Raw genomic sequence first — 21562 nt, forward strand, 5'->3', positions numbered from 1 at the left:
TTCCATTGTATATATGTACCACATCTTTTTAATCCAGTCACCTACTTTTGGGCATTTGGGCTGCTTCCATGTTTTTCCAATTGTAAATAAAGCAGAAATAAACATGGGGGTGCAGGTATCTTTTTCAATCATTGTTTTTGGAGACACCATTTCTTATAGGACTAACTGACCTCTCTCCTAAAGGGAACCAAAACCTAGGGGGCCCAGCCTAAGGCTGAGTACAGAGGTCCCAAAGGCCAATAAGTCTGGGTTTCCATCCTGGACCTCCCTTTTCCAGTGGGGAGACCCTGTCCTTCAGGAGTGAAAGTACTGGTCCCTCTATGCTCAGCTCCCTGTGAGTGCCCACAGAGGGGCAAGAATGGACATCCATGAGAGGACAACCCCCCCACCCCCTCCAAAAGGGTTGCCCCTAAGATCCCACACTCTCACCTTTGTTTCTAGAATCACTCCTGCTGGCCAAGTGGCCTGAAGTGGCCCTCAGGGGCCGTGGCCTATGTGCCAGCACAGCCTCTGACCTGGGGTTGGCTTTCTTCCAAAGGCGCTGGGAGAAAGGCCAGGTTTGGAGGCCAGCTGGCAGAGACTGGAGACGGGGTGGTGGTGACTGGTGTGCATTTTCTTGCAGGAAATAGCAGCCACTTCCAAGCCGAACTCTGTCAAAAGCATTCGCAGGACCCACACCCTAGTAAGTGCCACAGCACCAGCCAAGACTCCCAGAAGGAGACCAGCAGTATGTGGGGCCTCATGGTGGTCGCCCAGCTGCTGGCTGGCATCGGGACAGTGCCCATTCAGCCCTTCGGGATCTCCTATGTGGACGACTTCTCGGAGCCCAACAACTCGCCCCTATACATCTGTGAGTCTCATGCTTGGAGAGGCTGCAGGGAGGGGTCAGGCCCTGATGGGACCCTTGCTCCAGGGCCTGGGAGTCTAGATCAAGGTCCCCTTTTGCACTGAAATATAACAATGAGTTATGCTTTGTGAAGGCCAGGGATCGGGCAGCCCTGTCTGAATGCCTACTGTACCTACCAGTTGTGTTGTCCTGGTGGCAGACACCCAGGACCTGACACCTCATCTGCAAAATAGGGCTAATATTACCCATGTAGTTGGTAGATTGGTGATCACGTAACCGCGCAGGCGCATGTCAAGTATAGCTACTGCTGCTGTCCAGTCGTATAGGCACAGGCCGGAGCACATATATCTCCCCTATTTAGGGACAGGTTGATGTTAAGAAGTGCATGCAGCACAGACAGACTCTGGTGGTCTGATTGCCCAAACTCTTCCATTGCTACAAGCCACAGTGAGCGTCATAAGGCCCCAAACCCCAGACAGACAGACCACACCCTCAGGCCCCACAGCTCCACCGCTCCTGCCAGGACCGCTGGCATTGTCTCTGCAGGGATCTTTGCCTACCAGCGTGCCCCTGGGCTGGCTTCTTTAAATGTCTCCGAGGTGGCAGATCTCTCAGGCAGTAGGCTGGAGAACAGCTTTGTTTATCACATGATCCTGAGTGGTTCTATGGGAAATGCCATAGCTATGAGCTTGTCAGGGCCAGGGACAGATGAAGTGACAGCTCAGGAATCCCTCAGCTTAGAAAGGAGCCTGCAGGTGTCGTGCCTTCTCAATCCCGCTCAATCTCCTTTTCCTGCCGCCCTCCAGCCATCCTGTTTGCTATCTCGGTATTTGGACCGGCTTTCGGGTACCTGCTGAGCTCTGTCATGCTGCAGATCTTTGTGGACTTCGGCCGGGTGGACACAGGTGAGTATGCAGAGAATTCCTCTTGTTGCCAGCCCCACCAAGCGCCTCCCTCCATCCAATCAGGTCAAAAGTCTTAACTCCAAATTCTCACTGCATCCTCTTTCTCACTCCTTAGTTTCCACCTTCCCTCACTCCTCAGACAGCCAGATTTGGCACAGTGCACCAACTCTGACCAGGACCCATGCTGGAAGCTGTGGGAATGCGCTGCTGAAGAGAACAGTTTCTGCCCTCCAGCTTGCAGCAGAACCCTGGAGACTTGGGGCAGGGCTTCAGTGTTGTCTCAAGCCGCCCATCCTAACTTTAAAAATAGTCCTGTGGTTCTTTGATTCCAAGAAGGTTGTGATTGCTTGAAAATATATATATATATTTAATAGCTCTTTGCAGTAAGAAAAGAATGAAAGAAAATTACATATAATATACACATGGATTATGACTCGCACCCAGAAGGGTGTATAGCATTATGTTTAACTGTATGAAAACCAGACGTGGCCCCACCTCTTGCTATTTGAGTGATCTTGGGGACCTTCAACTTTCTCTGTCTTGATTTCTTTATCTGTAAAGTTGGACTAATTAATGTTAGTAAAACAGCGCTATTGTAAATATTAGAACATGCCTATATTAAAAGATGGACAGATAGCAGCTCTTATTCTTCAAAAAATGGTATGGCCTGGAATCACTGTGTACCTGAGAATGAGAAAATACAGTCCATGGAGAAGGGCACCAGTACTAAGGTCACAACCATTCATGGAGCCAGCCCCAGGTGAACCTACCAGGACATATGTCCCATGAACTTGTCCAATACCGCCCAGCCTCCCACAAGTCAGGCAGAGGCAGGCGAAGTGTTTTGGCTGTTCCAAGACCAGAAGAAGTCCTCCTGCATGAGGTCACCAGGGAGGGCTCCCCAGTGCAGTGATGTCTGCAGGAGCCCTGACAGATGGGTGAGAGTTCCACACATAGTAATGGGAGGGAGTGTCCCTGACAAAGCAAGTGGTGGAATGTGCAGGGAGCATATGAATGGCACATGAACTTCCTACCGGCCAGAGAGTTGACTGAAAGGCAGGAATATCAGGAATATCAGTGCCTGACACACAGATGAGAGCCTGCCCATCTCACAGAGAATGTAGGCACGAGTTAAAGCTGACCATGCCAACAGAGCCCAAAGACTCCTATCCCTTGGACTATGAAACCACACTGTCACCTGTTAGTACTTCAGACAAAGGCGGAAAGTCAGAGGGAGCCTCAGGGTCAAACCATCTTTGTCCTTCTGTTGGTGCTTCCCAAGTTGGTTTTTGGTTGCCCGACATGAAGAGCAACTGAGCTCCAACCCATTGTGGGCAGAGCCCAGAGATGTATGGGTTGTGTTTCCACCTTCTTTCTCCCTTTGTGCTCATGTAGATTTACAAAGAGAAACATGATGGCAAACTGTTCTATGTGAATGGAAGACTCACCAAGAGAAACCTTCTCCTTAGGAGGCCAGATGACCCACTCTGTTGATTGTTTCCTTGGAGATTATGGGGCTCCCATTCTTAGGGATCAAGAAAGATTGGAGGCAGCAGCATTTGACAAAAAGGTGCAGATTTGACAGTTTGAAGTTGACCAATGAAGTGTCACTTGCTGGGTCTAAGACAAGGTTAAACTCTCTGATCCTGCTGCCTGACTGGTTGGAGGTAGATGGACAGAACTCCTACCTTACCAGACTTGGGGAAACCCAGCAAGATAGTAGATGTAATGTGTTCTCATGTCTGACTTGTGGTTAATCCTCAAGAGAGTCAGCAGACTTCATCATTATTCCTCCCAAGGCTTAGGAATAAACAAGTGAGGTACAGGTCTGACCCCTTCATCCTGGAAATTCTCTGAAGCTCCGCCTTGTGAACAGTGGCCTTAATCTTCTGGAAAGACCAGAACGGTCTGGAGAAGAAAGCTTGTCTTGATTAGGTTCTAACTCATGGCTTACCTCATCTTTGCCACAGGAAGGAAGTCAACAAACCTCCCTTGTTGAAAGATTTTTTTTCCAGTAAGGTGAAATCATGTACTTATCCAACAATCACTTATGTCCTTTGGTTTCTCTTCAGCTGCAGTTAACCTGAGCCCCAGAGATCCCCGATGGATTGGAGCCTGGTGGCTGGGCCTGCTCATTTCTTCTGCCACCTTGGTTCTCAGTTCTTTCCCCTTTTTTTTCTTTCCTCGAGCAATGCCCAGTGGAGTCGAGGTAATGTTCTGAAAACACTTAACTCTCTCTCTGGGAGTTCAAGACAAGGAGGTGGAATAGAAAAACAAAACTGTGAAGTTGCAACAGGTTTAGCAAATTCTGGGTGAAATCTAAACAAATTTATGAAGCAGGATTTCTCAGAGACTTTGAGAGATGAGGGTGAATTTTCCAAAGATGGTATCTCATCATTGTTCCCTGGGACCTCAGGGATCAGGAGGGCTGCAGAGAATGTAGTTTGGGAAACGCTACTTCATCTAAATTGGACTGCAGAGTTAAGAGATAGATCTGTGTGACCTGGTACATTTGACTTTTGCAGGCAATAAGGCCCATCTCTGTTTGAGACTGACGGACTGAGTAAGAAAGGGCTCTGGGTGCCAAAAAGGGTGAGAATAGGTAGAGTGTAGCATGTTTTGAGCAGAATGTCCTTCCTGTGTGTGTTCCATTCATAGCCATTGGAGTGAAGAATCATGGGAGGATGAAAATGGAAAAGAAGTCTGGATGGGGATCTGAATGTGTCTAAAACTTGTTCTGATCCCATGGAGTTTGGGGTGCTTCAGTGTCGAGGTGAACACTTAGGGAGCAACATGGAAAGTAGTTTCTGGTTAGGGAGTGAGGCAGGAACGGCTACTGGATAACTGAGGCAAGGGCAGTCATGGATGATCTTGGAGTCCACTACAGGACTGTTAGGGGCTTTGCTGGAAGAGGGGTTCAAATTTTTGAACCAGAGACAGAATTTAATGACAGTCTGGGAGAGTGCAGAGCAGAGGGTCTCAGCTTGTCTTAGGGAAAATTTCAGATGTTGGTAGTATACTTTTGTAGCTTTAGGATTAGGCAAAGCCTTAGTTTGAATCTGGCTGTTACTTAGAAACGAAGTGTGCGATCTTATGCACTTTTCTTTCTCCTAAGTTTTCCCCTTTAAAATACTGGAGCTAAAGAATGTGTCTCAGGAGGTTGTGAAGAATGGGACAGTCCATGTGGAATATGCTAGGCATGGAGCCTGACATGGGGCAAGCACTCAGTGAATGGGAATTGCCACGCTTGGGGCCCCTAACAGTGTCAGGGCTCAGAGACCATGCAGCTGTGTGGTCCAGAACCACAACCGATGAGTTCAAAAGAGGGACGTAGTCTACACAGGAATTTCTGGCAGAGGGCCAGGACAGGACTGAGCAGGACTCACCTTGGCACTTGAGTAGAAGCAGGGGCTCCACAGAAAAGACAGAGAGAACTGGAATTACGACATGCTGGACTAGAGCGTTCTAGAAGCCAGCCGGGATCTGAGGACAGAGAAGCTGAGCTCTGACAGATCAACCAGGGGCAGGATCCAATCAAGCAGCTTTTGGTATCAGTCATGGAAATGTTAGATGGGAAATTATGAACCCAGGGTATCTTGGGAGGCAGTTGTCATAGATGCCTTGTGGTCAGTGGCCAAAGCACAGGGCAGCCTCTCACACTCACACCTGTGGCTGTCCACTGTGCCCCAGGCCAGAGCCGCCAAGAACAGAAGGGTCAAGGCCCCAGGGAATGGTGGCTGCAGGAAGACTGGGCCATTAACACTCTCCCTCCTTGCTACCTTCAGAGGTCTCCTGCCATAGTGGATGAGACAAGGAAGATGGATGACATCAAGCCAAGAAGCTCCCTGGTGGATTTCATTAAACGTAACTGACTGGGCAGCCCTGGGTGGACCAGATTGGAGTTAGGTTGAAGGATTAGGGGATACCCCAAGCCCGTGTGATACTGTGTGTGGTGAGGGGCAGTAAGAGCAGGTGGTCTGTGGTGGCCCAGAAGGGTTCTGCCAGGGGGTTGGTGGTAACAGATTTAGCCTGTGAACATGAGTCAGTGTCCGAGGGCTGTGTGCCCCTGGACGGAGCAGCTCAGATACAGTCCCAGGAAGAGAGAAGAGCTGCCTGAAATGAGGAGGAATTTGGGGTCAGTCAGCAGTTCTCTGCCATGGAGGCCTGGTCCCTGAGGGGAATTTGCTCGTAGGGTTTCCCCGTATCTTCTTGAGGCTCCTGATGAACCCACTCTTCATGCTGGTGGTCCTGAGCCAGTGCACCTTCTCCTCTGTCATTGCCGGCCTCTCCACATTCCTCAACAAGTTCCTGGAGAAACAGTATGGCGCCTCAGCGGCCTACGCAAACTTCCTCATTGGTGAGTCCCCAGGGACAGGGCAGTAGCAGTCCGCCTGAAGGGAGGGGTTGGGCGTTCCTGCTGCCCATGTAAGCTGGCGAGGCCAGACCGGACACAGACAGGAGCCACACAAGGACTTGCCCAGTAGAAAGAATTTTAAGGACATTTTTCCTGGTTGGCAATCTAGAATGATTTTGGGAGATTTCTGGGACCCGTATCATACCAAGCAGGAGTGAGAGGAGGCGAGGGGCCACCTTCCTCCCCATCAGAGGGAGCAGAAGCCTGACAGCCTCCCAAAGGCCCTGTCTTCGACAGGAATAACAAAGGAATGAGAGGGTCAAATTTGGAGTTAGGATAAAAATGCCTTCATTTTCCTTCTTTCCCAAGGGCCTGAATGCATCTTCTGGGGGAAGACAGTCTGTAGCCCAGTGATTCTTAACCCACACTTTAGGCTCCCCTGGAAAGCTGAGGTTTTAAATCAGGTGCCCAGGCTCCCCCTTCAGTCCATGAAAGCCTTGTGAGTAGGGCCCCACATAGGGAATTTTGCAGACAAGATTGAGAACCACTGCGTGGTCCCACCAAGCACCAAGGGGATGACTTTCCCAAACGGATGTGACAGGGTAGTGACAGAGCATGACCCCGGACCCCCTGTGTGGCTCTTGGCTGTGACTTCACCCCTCCTGGGTCTCTGGATGGCAGGGCTCACTGTATGGGCCTTTCTAGACCCATGTGGTCACTGTGAGGATGCAATGAGCGTCCAGGTAATGAAAGGTGCTTAATGAATACACCACCAACCCACAGCTGCAGGAGCCTTCCTTCCTTCCTTATTCTTTGCACAGGCAGGGCAACCATCTGTGTGAGATAATGCAATGGATTGTCTGGAAATCGGCACATTTGCAATCAATGTTGGCTATGACTGTAGCAAAGGAACACACCAAACGTTCCTTCAGGAAGCCCCTTCTCTGTGGTCAACTTGGTGTCTGTGGCCCACACGCCCCAGGCGCACACACCCAGACCAGATTCTCTCCATGCACAGGTGCTGTGAACCTGCCTGCTGCGGCCTTGGGGATGCTGTTTGGTGGAATCCTCATGAAGCGTTTTGTTTTCTCTCTACAAACCATCCCCCGAGTGGCTGCCACCATAATCACCATCTCCATGATCCTCTGTACCCCTCTCTTCTTCATGGGGTGCTCCACCCCCACTGTGGCAGAGGTTTATCCCCCCAGGTAATGTGGATGAGGGGTGAGGAGATAACCTTTGCTAAGGCCAGAGCCTGGATCTGACTGCCTGTGTCTTCCTGCTTTCTCAATTCTCTTCTCTTCTTCTCTTCTTTTGATCTAATCTCTTACGTGGCAACTTAGAAAACCAAGTTTTAAGTAGTGTGCTCTTGTATTAGAAGAGACAAAGGGCTATAGGGATCACTGGCAATCGGGATTAAAATTGTGTTTTAAGGAGCTCCAAAAACTAATAAGTTCCATTTGGGGGTATGTCAGGGCTATGAGCCACGGGCTGTAGGAAATAAGCTGTGTTTAGCATTGGCTAAGTGCTGGCTAGAGTTACAGTATCATTGAGTTGCTGAAGAAAGATGAGAAGAGACTTGACAAGTTGGGGAAAGGATGAAAGTAAGGCAGATGAGGAAGAGGGCAGTTCACCTGCCTCTTTGCATGGAGCTATCGCGTCCTCAGTTTTAAGCCTGGAAGGTTTTAGTAGCCTGTGAGGGAGGGTGCTGGTCAAAGAGCATTTTTCATTTCTTCTTGGGAGCCACCTTTCAACTACCTCTTCTTTTAGATGTTTCCCACTAAGGATGTGACATTCAGAGATATTGTACCTTTCTGCCTTGGTGTTTTCTCATTGGAAGAACCTTTCTCTCTTTGGTGGGCAAAGGAGGGAGCGAGCACTACGGAAAGGAGGACTGCTCTGGCTTTGGACACCCCCCCCAGTTTGTACTGGACTTCGGCAGGCTATGGATTGTGAGGGGTGAGAAACTTGTAGGCCCATTGGCGGCAGGCTATGGATTGTGAGGGGTGAGAAACTTGTAGGCCCATTGGTGGCAGGCTATGGATTGTGAGGGGTGAGAAACTTGTAGGCCCATTGGTGACTTCTGGAAGTGTAGCGCATGGCCTTGTCACCAGGCTGGGTCCTCGTGCTGACAGTGCTCTTCACATGGTAGGGACAGTTACTTCACTTATCTAGTCTTCAGTTGTCTCATCCATCAAAGGAGCATAAATGCAGAGTGGCTGTGCTAACAACTCGAAGCGTCTGGCACCTAAGACATATCACCATACTGTTCGCCGTTATCTGCATAGTTATTTTAGCAGAGCATTGAGTGATGACTGGTCAGCCCCTACCCCAGCCGCCTCCCAGGAAGATCAGGGAGGTCAGCAGTGGAGGACAGTGTGCATCATGAGATCAGCCAGTGAAATCCCTTTGGTTAAAGCTCTGGGATGAGTGGCCTGGGCAATGTCAGTATAGAGCCAGAGACAGCGAGCCCTCCCAACCTCGGGTTACCTCCAGGGCTCCCAGCCTTTGCCTCTAGCCTGAGCCTAGGTGGGCGAGGAGAGCTGCTCTCACACTTCCCCATGGCATCAAGTCCCGGGGGCCGTCTTGACATCTTTGATTGGGGGAAAGGGAGTTGTTGACCAAACCTGTCCAGCCAATAGTTGGTGGATTTGGGGTCCAAGTAGCAGAAGAAACGAAGAGATGCCTTGAGTACTAGCCAGCAGCAAATCACTACTGGCTCCAATAGGCATAATTCAGATCCCGGGTGGCACTGACCCAAGACAAACAGAGATACAGGCACACTAACCAGGCAGGGAACTTATCCTGGTTGGCATGGAAAGATTCTTCTTTGGTCTTGCTTTGTTTGATTCCCTGTTTCCTGTTTTGCTGGCAGCACATCAAGTTCTATACATCCGCAGCCTCTTGCCTGCCGCAGGAACTGCTCGTGCACCGAAGCCATCTTCCACCCGGTCTGTGGAGACAATGGGGTAGAGTACCTCTCTCCTTGCCACGCGGGCTGCAGCAATGTCAACAAGAGCACGGAAGATTCCAAGCAGCTGGTAAGGGCGGGAGAAGCCTGCAGGGTCTCCCGGTGCCCTCATACACCACGCCTGGCTCCGAGATGGGCAGGGCTCCACGGGGCACATGCCAGCATTCTGGTCTCTGAGCCACACCCGCTGTCTCTCTACCTCCCCTCCCCTAGGCCATGACCAGATACCTACAGCCTGAAGTCAATTAAAGATTGGCCAGTGTTCAACACAATCATGCTCAGCAGAAACAAGCCAAGGCACTCCTTCAGCTGAGATGCTCCCCCTGGCAGCACCCAATGGGCATCCCTAGGTCCTGTGTCCTGCCCGTGCTGCGAAGCCACATAGCCTGGCCCAGATAAATGAAGGGAAGAGGGTCTCTGTGATGTGATCCTGGAAAGATAGAGCCCAGAGCGGTGATTGCAAAGGCTTGCCTTAGCCCCTCTGCTCCCAGGCACAGACACACAGTTGGCCTGAAATAATGTAACTACGTAGAGCATATCTGGGACTCGAACCCAGACCCCTGCCCAGTGAGACCCCGCAGACACATCCATTCAAGGGCGTGTACTTCGTGCCTACCAGCCTTCACTCATGCAGCCCACATTCAGGCTGCTCTGGGTGAGGTCCTATCCAGCACCCTGAGCTCTCTGGCTTCCAGATTTGTAGAGTCAGCCATCAGCAAATCCACTCGAGTTATTCTTTAAGTTATCCAAATAACTAGAGAACACTGAGCATTGTCATGGGTACTTAGGATTTAGAGGTGAACCCCAGACAAGCGCCCTCTTCTCATGGAGTTTGCATTCTATAAAAAAGAAAAAGAAAAAAAAAAGGCGCAAGGTAGTTTAGTAACCCACATGCTATGAAGAAGACACTTATTGGGACAGAGTGCTGGGGACACCTCAGAGAAGGGACAGCAGAAGAAAACCCTATGAAGTGTTTCAGTAAAGGAATTGCATGTGCAAGTCCCAGGCGTAAATGAACTGGGCTCGTGAGAAAGAGAGAAAGGCAAAGTTGATACCGAGAAAGGCGTATCGCACATAACTGGGCCAGGGAGTTGGCAGAGACCAGATCCAGGCAGACCAAGCTAAGAGTTAGATGTTCTGCTTTCCCTAAGAACCATGCAGAGTCATAGAGTCTCCCTAAGGCTGCCCTAGGAGAAGAATGGGCCTCCTCCCCCTGCTTAGAGGGCATGGACAAGGTGAACCCACTTACCACTGCTCTACGGAGACATAGCAAGGCTGCTTCCACAGCCACCTCTGTGGGCAGAGGAGCAGGGGTCCCCGGTAAAAAAGGGGCCAAAGCTTAGACGAGATGCTCTGTTAGTTGTCTTCAAATCAGAATAGTCTGTGGTGACTTCTCTGGTTTCCTTATCTTTATTTACTTACCTCTGCGTCATCTACTTTCATAAATAATCCTGGCATGTTTCCAACAACAGCACATGTATATCCATTACCATGTCAAGAAAGAAGCATAATAAGGGGTGGGGGGACCTGCTTACAAAATTCCAGACTGAGGGAACTAGCAGCCATATGGCACAGAACTTACTTCTGAGCTTCCTGGCAGCCAAGGTGAAAAAGGGACGTAGTTCCCGCTGTCTGGCAGAAAGAAGTATACCAACTCAATAGGTCCAATTCTGACCCCACACTTGCTATAATACTTAAATGTCATAGGCTGCAAGACACTGCAAGAGAGAAGATGAAGATCACCTGCTATGGGCAGTAGTCAAGCTGTGCAACAGCTTTGCGTCAAATGGACTTGCAGACCAGAGGTAGACACCTCCTTCTCTGGAGTCCTTTACAGACAGGAAGAAGTCTCAGGCAGAAAGCCCCAGACAAAGCCTGACAGATGATGAGCTCAGTGATGTTCCCACTGAGGTCTCCTATTCATGCCTTCCTCATCCTCCCTGCAGTAAACAGGCCAACAGCAAAAACAGCAAACCAAACCACTGCTGCTGGGCAGGCTCCGGACCCCAAACTGCGTGGACCTTGCCTGGCAATGGAATCCCACATTTGGTGGCACCGGTATAGCCAGTGGAGAAGCCCAGACAACCGGAAACTGAATGCAGCGGGCAGAGAAGAAACCCGTGGGGTGCCCTGACCCGCTCCCTTGGCCTCCACTCCAGCTTTCCCAGCCCACGTGGCCCAGCTTGGTAGGGAACCACAGGGTGGCCCCAGAGGTCCCGGAAGCTGAGGGAGTCTGCCAGATGTGGTACAGGTGTTTGAAGTGTGTGGAGAAATAACTGCAGGCGTGCCCTCCCCCCTTTCCTTTTCAAGACCTATTTGAACTGCAGCTGTGTGACTGGAGGATCAGCTTCGGCAAAAACCGGACCATGCCCTATCTCGTGTGCCCACTTACTGCTTCCGGCCATCTTCCTCATCTCCTTCGTGTCCCTCATAGCCTGCACCTCCCACAACCCGCTCTACATGATGGTTCTGCGGTGAGTGTGCCCCTGTCCGGGCCGGGCCTCTCTGTCCACTCAGGTCTTTTTGCTTTGTGCCCACTGCCTGCTTCTCTCCTTTCTGGCCCTCAGAGCTTTTTGCACGTGAGTGTGCTCTGCTGTAGGTGATGTGGCGGACACCACGAAGGCAGCGCCCCGAGTAGGCTACCCCACCACACACACTCCCCCATCCACAAGCAGCTCCCAGCACCTCCCTTGTGCTCAGAGCAGACACAGCCCAGGAGGGCAGAGCCAGAGAATGGCTGAGTCACATGGTGAAGCCAGGGAAATGCTGTTTAAATCCAAAAATCCTTAGCTCTTTTAAATGCTAAAAGAACTAAGAGGGGGGAGGAGAATTCAGTTGAATGCACAAAATTCAGAAAGGAAATGAGGAAGGTGTCAGAGACAGTGAGGGCCACGGGAAAGGATGAAAATGAGGAAAGGTGAGCGGGCCAGAAGGAAGTTCTCAGGTGTGGAGGGAACCACTGGCCAGAGCGGGGAAGAGGACAGTGGGGCCCCATCACAGGGCACCGAGATGCCACAGGATGGCCCTCCCTTCACCAGCCCTCTGCAAGGAGAAAACAGCTGAGATCACCTGCCCCACACTAGCCACAGCACAAGCAGAGAGGGACAACACAGGACTGGGTGGCCAGTGGCGGGGTCAGAGGTCCCCTCCGCCATGGGCTGGCAGTGTCCTTGGGCGTTGCCAGCCCCACTGAGCTTCAGCTCACTCATTTATGAAATGGGGATAATGAAGGAGACTGACCACAGAGGAGTGGTGTCAGGATTATGTGGTAAATTGCTTTCTAAATACAAGGTGCTTTACATATTGGTCAATTATCACTATTAACCAAATTATAATAATGACTATTATTAATAGCTAGCTAGGTGTCAATGACCTATTTCCCCAGAAGGCCAGGAGATAAGGAAGGAGCCAAACAGCCACTATCAGGGTCTGAGATTTTATTACCAAAGTCTTTGCACATGAACTCTCAAGAGAGCTAGCCAGCTACTACGCTCCTGTTTCTGTTAATTGTTTCAAGCATGCCAGCAGAAGACAGGATACTTCTGAGTCAAACCTAAAAAACTCTGCTCCTCACTGCCCAAAGAGCAGCCTGAACCTCATGTTGCATGGTTAGTCCTTGGCCCCCAATTCTTCTGGGGAGCACACAGAGGCCCAGGCGTTTGGCTCACATGCAGTGAGTTTAAGAGACACCGAGGAGCACTGAGGTTCCAAGAGCCCTTGCTTATATGCACCACGCCTGCTCTTGGTCTAGGGAACATTCCAGTTCTTGCCTCAAGGTTGTTGGTCGCAGCCACAACTCTGAGAAATGGCCCAGGAAAGGAGCAGATGAACCCCACCTTCTTAGCATGCACAGCAAGAACAAGTGGGAATTCCCAGAGCCCATGGCCTGGTGCTGCTCCCAAACCATGGTCAACTTCTCTACCCCCCAGATTTGTATTCCACATACTGTTTTTCACCTAAGGCACATGAGGCAGATGGGGATGCATGTGTTGGGGGGGGGGGTCCTTACTCCCCAGGTCAGACAGACCATTTTGGGCCTGACGATAGATCTGGGTGGACGTAACGAGGCTCAGGACATTTCACAGGGCAATCCTTAGTAGTGGGGAGAGTAGTAGCGGTCTCTGGCAGGTCACCTCCCAGAGGACATCTGGCAAAGCCCAGCACTGGGAAAATAGCGGAGAAGGAGCATCAATTCAACCACAGAATGGCTTTTCTAGGAAAAAATCTCCCAAGTGTGGTCAGGGAGAGCACTGGAGAAGAGACCCCGGAAATACTAAACAGTTTACATATAAAGCCCTCTGGGAAAGTTGAGGGAGTGACTGCTACTTTACACGAAGAAGGTGAAAAGTTGAGGGAGTGACCGCTACTTTACACGAAGAAGGTGAAGCCGAAAGAGGTTGTGGCAGCCCAGACATTGTCCCCGTCGGTCCTGGCCCCGTCCAAGGAACACAGGCTGCACGTGAAGGCTGCCCAAAAATGTGGATGGAGAGAAGTAGTCAGAAAGCTGCAATGACACAGGGTGCAGCTAATGGGACAGACACTAGAAGGGTCCCTAGAGCACCATCAGAAGTTGAACTGGGGTGCCTAAATCCCATTTAGTTGAGAATCTGGAGGAGTCTGCCCAGCAGCAAGGTCTAAGACAGGAGATTCCAATTATACGTGCGGCTGCTAGAGGGATCTGTAGGCGTGAAGGGAGAACCCATTAGAAAGAAATTGGTGGCCTTTCCACTGAGGGGATCTCAGAAGGAGCCTCTTTCTTCTGGTACACCCATTGAGCATTGCCTCATGGGGTGCTCCCTCAGAGGAGCTGGCAGAAGGCCTCTCTTCAGTTTACTAGGAAAACTGTGATGGTGGAGATAAAGCAAAATATGTGCTGAGATCTCGTAGTTACCCGAATTCCCTTCCCAGGGGTCCCTCAACTTTTTCGGCAAGCACCCACCTGACAGTATGTTCCCAGAGCATGGAGAACACGGAGTGTAGACACCTCTACCACCAGCTCCTGGCTCCCCACCTTATGTATGGGAGTGACCTCCCAATCCTCTCCAGACTGGTGGGGCCTGGCAGCACCACCTCCAGAGAGCCTCTCTCCCCTCTCACTCTGACTCTCCTTCCTCAACCAAACCAGGCTCTCCTCTTAAGGAAGAATATGGGCAAGACTGGCTGCATAATTTGCAGGTCCCAGTGCAAAATGAAAATGTGAGGCTCTTTGTTACAAAATTATGAGGAATGTCAAGAAAGCCATGTTAGAGCATTAAACCAAACACAGGGCCCTCCCTGGTAGCGCAACGGGTTAAAGCATAGCACTGTGAAGCTATCCGCAGCCACTTCAGCATGAGTTCCATCCCCAGCCAGGGAGCTGACACACATGGTGCAGCAGACCTCTCCTATTTCACCCACTGCTCCCTTTAACAGTGTACTTCAGTCTGCCTGTTCTGCTCCCTACTCTGTCTCTGGTGAATCCTCTCACTCCAACCCCTGCCCACCTCTGGCATGTACCCCATGAATAAATATGGCTTGTACACATAAATAAATAAAATCTTAAAAACAAACAAACAGAGCCCTCCCTAGTGGCGCAACGGGTTAGGATGCAGCACTGCAAGCTGGCCGCCGCCGCTTCAGTGTGAGTTCGATCCCCCACCCCGGAGGTGACCCACATGGCGTGGCAGACCTCTCCTGACCTGCCCACTGCTCCCCTCAGCAAAGTATTTCGTCAGTCAGCCTGTTTTGCTCCCCACTCTGTCTCTGGTGAATCCTCTCACCGCGCCTGCACTTCTGGCCTGTACCCCAGTTCTGTATTCATAAATAAATAAATCTTTAAAAACAAGCAAACAAACAAACACGGGGTGTTTCTGTGTGTGCATCTCTGTGTGACTACACATACCGGTGACCTCTGGACCTGAGGTAGGGGATTCTGTTAGTTGCACACAGAAGTCTACGGCCCAAGTCCTACTAACACATTGCATCATCTCCTCAGGAAGTTGTCAGTTTTGTATTATAAACATCCAGCCCCTTTCCCTCCAGTAAGCCTCCTCCACCCAGCCCTTGGCTTCTTGAGCAGTCAGCCCTGAAAGTCACAGAGAGCAGTAGTTCTCGAATATCAGTTTCCTGGAGAGGGTCTAGAACACAGAGGGCTGGGGCTGGGCCCCACCCAAAAGCACCTGAGGTCCGAGGTGGGCCCGGGGAACCTGCATTTCAGTTCCGCTAGTCTATAGGCGCTGCTAATCCAGCATTCAAAGTTGGGGTCCACTGACAAGCACACTGGCAGTGCTGGCAGCCAGGTCGCTGTGAGGTCATCAGAAGACAGGTTTCCACACACTTAAAGTTGGCTGTCCCCACTCAGAGGGAGGGCATGGCCCTGAGTCCTCAAGCTGATTTCCTGTTTTCCTTTCCAGTGTAGTAAACCAGGAAGAAAAGTCATTTGCTATCGGGGTACAGTTCTTGCTGATGCGCCTTCTGGGTAAGTGTCTGAGCAGTGGCCCGCTTCCTGAGCGTAGCCCTGGACATCCGAGCATTCTGGGTGCAGGGTGGGACTGGGGAAATCCCTGCCTCATCGCTGTTGCACAGAGAAGCTGTGCATTATCAGGACAACTGCAAGCACCTACGTAGGTCGTTTCCCACGCAGGAAAGATTCCACTACATTCACTCCAAACTAAATTAGATGAAAAATAAAAAGTGAACCTAGCTGAGGACACAGAATAAAAGGCAGGTATTTTTTACTTTTTCTCTGAGAATTCGTGCCATAGAAACAAACAAAACCTTTGCATTCCTGTGGGGTCAGAAGGGCAGCTGAGCCCAGCCCTGGCTTCTTCCCAGCTGGCAGCTCACACCTCCTACTGCTATTCAGCACTTTCTCCACAGGGGGCGCTCTGCTGGCAACCCTGCCTGAACCCAGGGAGGAGCGGAGCTGTGCACAGGTTGCACCTCTGCACCAGGAAGGTGCTCCCGTGGGGAGCAGGGAACACCCAGCACCCTGGAGTGCATAGACATGGAGTGGGGGTGCTTTGGCCTCATCAGCACCCCCTTTTTCCCAGATACTTTTGACATATCCAGCAATAGATTAATCTGAGCACTGGGCACTGATATGTGCACCTTGCAGCAACAGGTAAAGAGAAGTAATTCAACTGCAGAGCTATTTATGAGGATGTTAGTGGATGCGCCTGCAGTGGAGAACATGGCGCCTGCGGCAGCAGGACTGTAATTACTACCAACATGCACTTTCCAACCTCAAATGCTGAAATGCCTGCAGCATCCGCTGTGCACCATCATCCAAGAGCCAAGGCTCTTCTCAGTCCGCCATGGTTTCTGTTATCATTCGGGGCATTGGTATCACCTCCCCCAACCCCACCCCACCACTGGGAGCCCTGCAGGTCCTTGCTCCCACCCCACCACTGTGAGCCCTGCAGGCCCTTGCTCACCCCAGAATGCATGATGAGGAATGAACCAGCTCTTCTAAGGGGGCTTCTTGACCTCCTGCCTCTTTATCCTCTGGACCCTCTCTGGCCCGTGCAAGCATCAAGAGACACCCTGTCATCTTGGCAGAGCATAGAGAACTAGTACTCCCCTAGCACTTGTTCTGGAGCTCCACCAGGAAGGAAACCTTGCATTCCACACCGCCAAGCAGGGGCAGAGACAGACCCCGACGAGCCCTGCCCCAGTTCTTCCAGCCACCTTGAAAGCCAGCTCTCTCCCTCTGCTCAAAGCACTCACTGCCTTTGTTTTTTCACCTGAGCTCAGATAACTAAATGTGGACCATAGTTAGAAAACCCAGGCCAGGAGAGATTCCTTTCATCACCCCAGAGTGCAATTCCACTCTGTGGCAGAAAAAAGGCTTTTGTATCTACAAATCCAGGCAAGTTTAAAACTCCCCACTGGGATTTGTTGAGACTTTTTCTGGACTTTGTTGCTATTTAAGGAAGCATCCTCAGAGTTCAGTCCTTGTGGCTGGCTTCCATCCCCCATTCATCTGGAGACTGGGAATGAGCAGGGTCTGAGTGGGGATAGTGGTTCTTGACAGTCCCATGTAGGACTGGAGCCCCAAGCTCCAGCTCCAGAAAGGGGTCCTGAGCAGAGTCTGAGAGGCCGTGCTCCCTCTGTATGTTCTAAATAATTGGTGGCCAGGCCTGAGTGTGGGTTGAAGACCAGCCACCCCGCCCCAGTGTGCTGATGGCCTGGCATTGCAGCTACTGACACAGGCCATTCTGAAGATTTAACATTGCTCAAGCACAGTCCCTGGACCAGCTTTGGGGAGGTTGCTCTGAACGTCCAGGGCACTGTGGGTCTGAGCCAACAGGCAGCTCATGGTACTAGAACACAAGGAATTGAACTTCTGTAGGTGAGGGTCCAAAGTCCAGCCTGACTCTCTTGGCTAGTGACAGCGATCTGGTCAAATGCACTGGCCGTTAAAATGAAGGCGCTCAGCCTACAGCCTGAAGAGCCTGCCACACAGTACAGGTCAGCATGTGACCTCTGGAGACCAGTCCCACGTGTGGGAACTATGTTGTTTGCCTGACTGGCATCTGGGTGACCTCTGTGATCCTCTCTGCCCAGAGGGGAGGCCTTGGGTCCCTCTTCTCCTGCTAGCCTTCTCTGAAAGAGGACGCAGCCCTCCCAGAGAGCAGGTCTAGCTCCAGGCGCATGTCTCCAGGGCTGCACCATGCCATTCTCTCACACGTGAGCCAGGCAGGGTGCTGGGGGGCACTGATACCACCCCCTGCCTGGTGCCTCTCTGTCTGCTGCTCCAAGTGACCTTGGCTTTCTAAATTCTCTTCCCCTGATGCTAGCCTGGCTTCCATCTCCTGCCCTCTACGGCTTAACCATCGACTCCTCCTGCATCCGGTGGAACACACAGTGCTCAGGGAGGCGAGGGGCCTGTGCCTACTATGACAATGACAGTCTCCGAGACAGGTGGGTACCAAGGAGGCCAGTGTCCAGGCCTCAGGCATCTACTCCTCTCCGTGCTTAATGTGAGGACTTGCAGGCTTCCAGAGAGGGCCAGGGGGGCACTCCATGGACAGGCCCCGGTCACCAGTGACAGAGGTTTCAGGGCTCAAAGAGCACTTTGCAGGGGGCTACTCTACAACCTCCACTGCAGCCCCCATAAGCTCTCAAAAGGGACAACAGCAGAAGTGTGTCAAAGTGTGTGTGTGGGGGTGGGGTGAGGGGGGGTGGCGTCATCCCAGAGAGGCCGTGGTTGTGGAGTGATGCCAGGCTCGTCTGCTGTTGCTCAGAAAGGGGTGATCCTATAGTGGGTCCTGAGCAAGGTGGTGGGCGGGTCGGGGGGACCTGCATCAGTGGGTCCCAGCCCAGCTGCACCCCTTCTATCACCTGCTGCTGTCACCACACAGATTAGAAACAGTGAGCTGCATGGAATGTGGAACAGGGAGGAGTGGTCCAGAAGGCCCAGAGAGGGACACCATAAGGGCAGTAAAGGTGCCCCCCTCTTTCTGGCTGTTCTGGGAGGACAGGCCCCTCCAGGCTGGCTACTATGTCATCTCTGGCCCTCTTGGGAGTGTTAGTGGGAGGATGAAGACTACTAGGTGAGCTGACCTAGGCCTAGTTCCTTCCCACTTCCTGGGAGACTTGTACCCTGCTGTCAAAGAAATGAGAAAAGTGGCCCACCTGGGTGGTGATGGGCGGAGACCTTTTCCTCAGGCCACTGAGAGAACGACACTGCTCTGTGCCCTTGCCCCAAAACTCAGGCCACAGGGCCTCTCACACCCCTCCCGGTCCTGTCTCCTCCTGCCCCACAGATACCTAGGCCTGCAGATGGGTTACAAAGCACTGGGCACACTGCTGCTCCTCTTCACCAGCTGGCGAGTTAAGAAGAACAAGGAGTACAACGTGCAGGAGAAGGCTGCCGGCCTCATCTGAAGCTTGACCCAGAGCCGGGCCACTACCCTGCTCCAGAGAGTGGACCCTGCCCCTCCATATGCCTGTAGTTACTAATGTCAATATGGAATTTCCTTTTAATTTTTTAAATAAGAAAGAAAACCCCTTCACCATTTGCCTTCCCTGCCTCCTCCTCCCAAAGGCCCCTGGAGGGTCCCTGGGGACCACCATGCACCTCGGCTGGCTGGGCACAGAGCTGGAGGGGCAGGTCTCTCCTGGCTCCTTAGCAGGAACCCCCACATGCTCAGGCTCCCCTCAGTACTGGGTCCTCCAGCAAGGATGCCCACAGAGGCAGCCCCTGCCCCCACCAGCTCTCTGGGGGACCGTTTACTAAGTGGAGGGGGAAACAGGGTTACTGCCCAGAGGAGAAAGGGAGTGGGCTGGCTTATTGATGACCACACCCAAGCAAGGGAGGGGGCCTGGCTGTCATCCCCTTTGCCTCTAGGTTTGACATCAGCACAGAACACCGGAGGGGCTGGTTCCCTTCCTGTCAGATCCTCGCCTCCTGCCTGGAAGAAGCTGACTGGAAGCATAGCCAGATGGGCCCTCTCAGTTCCCCCACCCTCTAGCGCTGGATCAGGATATGACACCCTGAAGATGGGGCCTCCAACTGCCGTGCATGTTAGCTCTAGACTCTTCTGTATACCCGTCTGTCTGTGTGGAGCAACATTTCACACCACGCTGAAGGCCTGAGGGCGAGTGTGACATGGCCCTGATGCCCAGCTACCCACCTTCACAATGTGGAGGTGAGCCCCTCACCGCAGGGTGATAAGGACACCTTCCTCAAGTTTCCCTGGCAGCCTTAAGCAGACTTTCCTGTCTGGCCTTTATCCTCTAGGCCAAGTGAAGAGAGGTGGTCCAAGATGGCAGAAAATCAGTCGGCAAAATAGAAGCCAATGTGGTTGACTTCCTTGCTGTCAAATACAGTTGGTATAAAGCAACATTTTCTAAGCCTTTTCTCAGTGCCTCCAGAGAGGTGGACATCCCCTGTGGTCCTGGGTCACGAAATACTGCTGCTATGGGTAAAGGGTCAGAGTTAAAGGTCAGTGGAGAAGGCCTTTCATCAACAGATCTGTAATTTATTGGAGACAAGCTTCGAGTAAACAATGCCACTACATGGTTCGCCACCAAGTTTCCCTGTGATCGTCCCTCCCTTCATCCATCAATACTAGGGCCTCCTCCCAGAATGTTCTCTCTGGGGGTGAAGGAGACACAGCAAGAAGCCAGAGACTTTCAGCAGGATCCTGACCCCCTCCGTGCCCCACCTTGTGCCTTTGTGGGACAGAGAGCTGACTCACCCAGCCCCTTGGGCAGCTGGCCACTCCTCTTGGAAGAATCCTCCAGAAGCATTCCAGAAACCACCTTATACGGCGGTGGCCACAAAATTTGTGTCAGTGGCCAACCTGCTGTGAGACGAGGTCTCTGCAAAAGCTATTCTAGACAACTGTTTCCAAAGCCACCAGCTTTCTTTCCAGAGATTTCGCTCAGGAAGGGAGGCTCCAGCAACCTCAGGGGCCGAGTTCAGCATTTAAAATGGTTCTGCTTGGGAAATGATTCCCTGCAACTAACCCTGGTCCTATTTGCTGCAATTTAAACAAATTCTGAAAACAGTGCCTTTAACTGAGCTCTTGTCTGCAAACCTTCAGATTTTGGAAGATAGGTTATCCTCCCCAGCCTTTATTCTCTTATAATATTGCTATTAATATATTTACAGTTTTGCTATTGACACCACTTGGTCATGAATTTGTATTATCATGTGTATCTGCCAGAGAGCAGACAGAGCCTTCTGGCCAGAGGCATTACTGGTGCACAGCCTCCAGGGGCCTGTGGCCATGGCAATCAGAGCTGCTGCAACTCTCCACCCATCGCCCTGTCACATGGTCCTCCGGTCACCATCAGAGCTGGTGGTGCTGGGCTCACAGAAGCCTGATCATGGCCCTTGAGTGGGGTCGGCCATGACAGCCAAATCCACCACACAAAGTGGAATTAACATCGCAAGCGTGATTGATCATTTGGTCACAGACAACACTACTGCTCCCACAGCAAATCTTGCCTTCCGATCGCCAGTAGAGAGTGCGATGGTGTCACCTTCCTTTCACTTGTAGAAAAGAGCTGAATGAGCTTCCTTGAATCTTTGAGTATTTGAGCATGTTCAGATGCACATTGACCGCCCCTCCACCCAGTCCCACTGTCTACCTCCATGGGTCCGAGGGGAACCCCCAAAATGACACTTGTAACTAGCCCCTTATGTGAGGCAGATGTGGGTGGCCCAGGAACCCGTGTGGTAGGTCGTGCGTGCAGCACACAGCCTTGGGGGCGCTCACTTGTGCACAGGCTGCCAGAGAATTTACAGAGTCACTAGGCCTTTGGTAAGTGGGAACACAAGTGAGGAATGACAGGTGAAGGGGATTCTGTGGGGGTGACCTCCGGGAGCTGCAGTCAGGAGCAAGGGGACAGCAAAGTCATCCAGGAACTCACCTTTATGTTGGGTTCCTGTCTGCGCTGAGAGTGGAATTCTCACTCTACGAACTCGAGAGTGCAAAGAAATCGTTCTCTTTCCGTCAGTTATGTCTAACTTCAAGCCCCAGCCTTCTGCC

General features: G+C 51.7%; 1 protein-coding gene across 1 annotated transcript in view; it reads left to right on the top strand.

Annotated features, from left to right (window-relative positions):
* The window catches only part of SLCO2A1 (solute carrier organic anion transporter family, member 2A1), an 81083-nt gene extending 60428 nt beyond the window's left edge, over positions 1 to 20655 (top strand). The window contains exons 4-14 of the mRNA XM_004682188.2: positions 623 to 850; positions 1654 to 1752; positions 3825 to 3961; positions 5538 to 5616; positions 5945 to 6109; positions 7125 to 7314; positions 8982 to 9147; positions 11388 to 11551; positions 15470 to 15534; positions 17858 to 17981; positions 18827 to 20655. Of these exons, the coding sequence (XP_004682245.1) occupies positions 623 to 850; positions 1654 to 1752; positions 3825 to 3961; positions 5538 to 5616; positions 5945 to 6109; positions 7125 to 7314; positions 8982 to 9147; positions 11388 to 11551; positions 15470 to 15534; positions 17858 to 17981; positions 18827 to 18947 (1538 nt within the window). The 3' untranslated portion in view covers positions 18948 to 20655. The remainder of the gene's footprint in view (positions 1 to 622; positions 851 to 1653; positions 1753 to 3824; positions 3962 to 5537; positions 5617 to 5944; positions 6110 to 7124; positions 7315 to 8981; positions 9148 to 11387; positions 11552 to 15469; positions 15535 to 17857; positions 17982 to 18826) is intronic.
* Positions 20656 to 21562: the final 907 nt, after the last annotated feature.

Source organism: Condylura cristata, unplaced genomic scaffold (genome assembly GCF_000260355.1).
Source record: "Condylura cristata isolate star-nosed mole 26May11 unplaced genomic scaffold, ConCri1.0 scaffold00014, whole genome shotgun sequence".
Classification (NCBI taxonomy): Eukaryota; Metazoa; Chordata; class Mammalia; order Eulipotyphla; family Talpidae; genus Condylura; species Condylura cristata.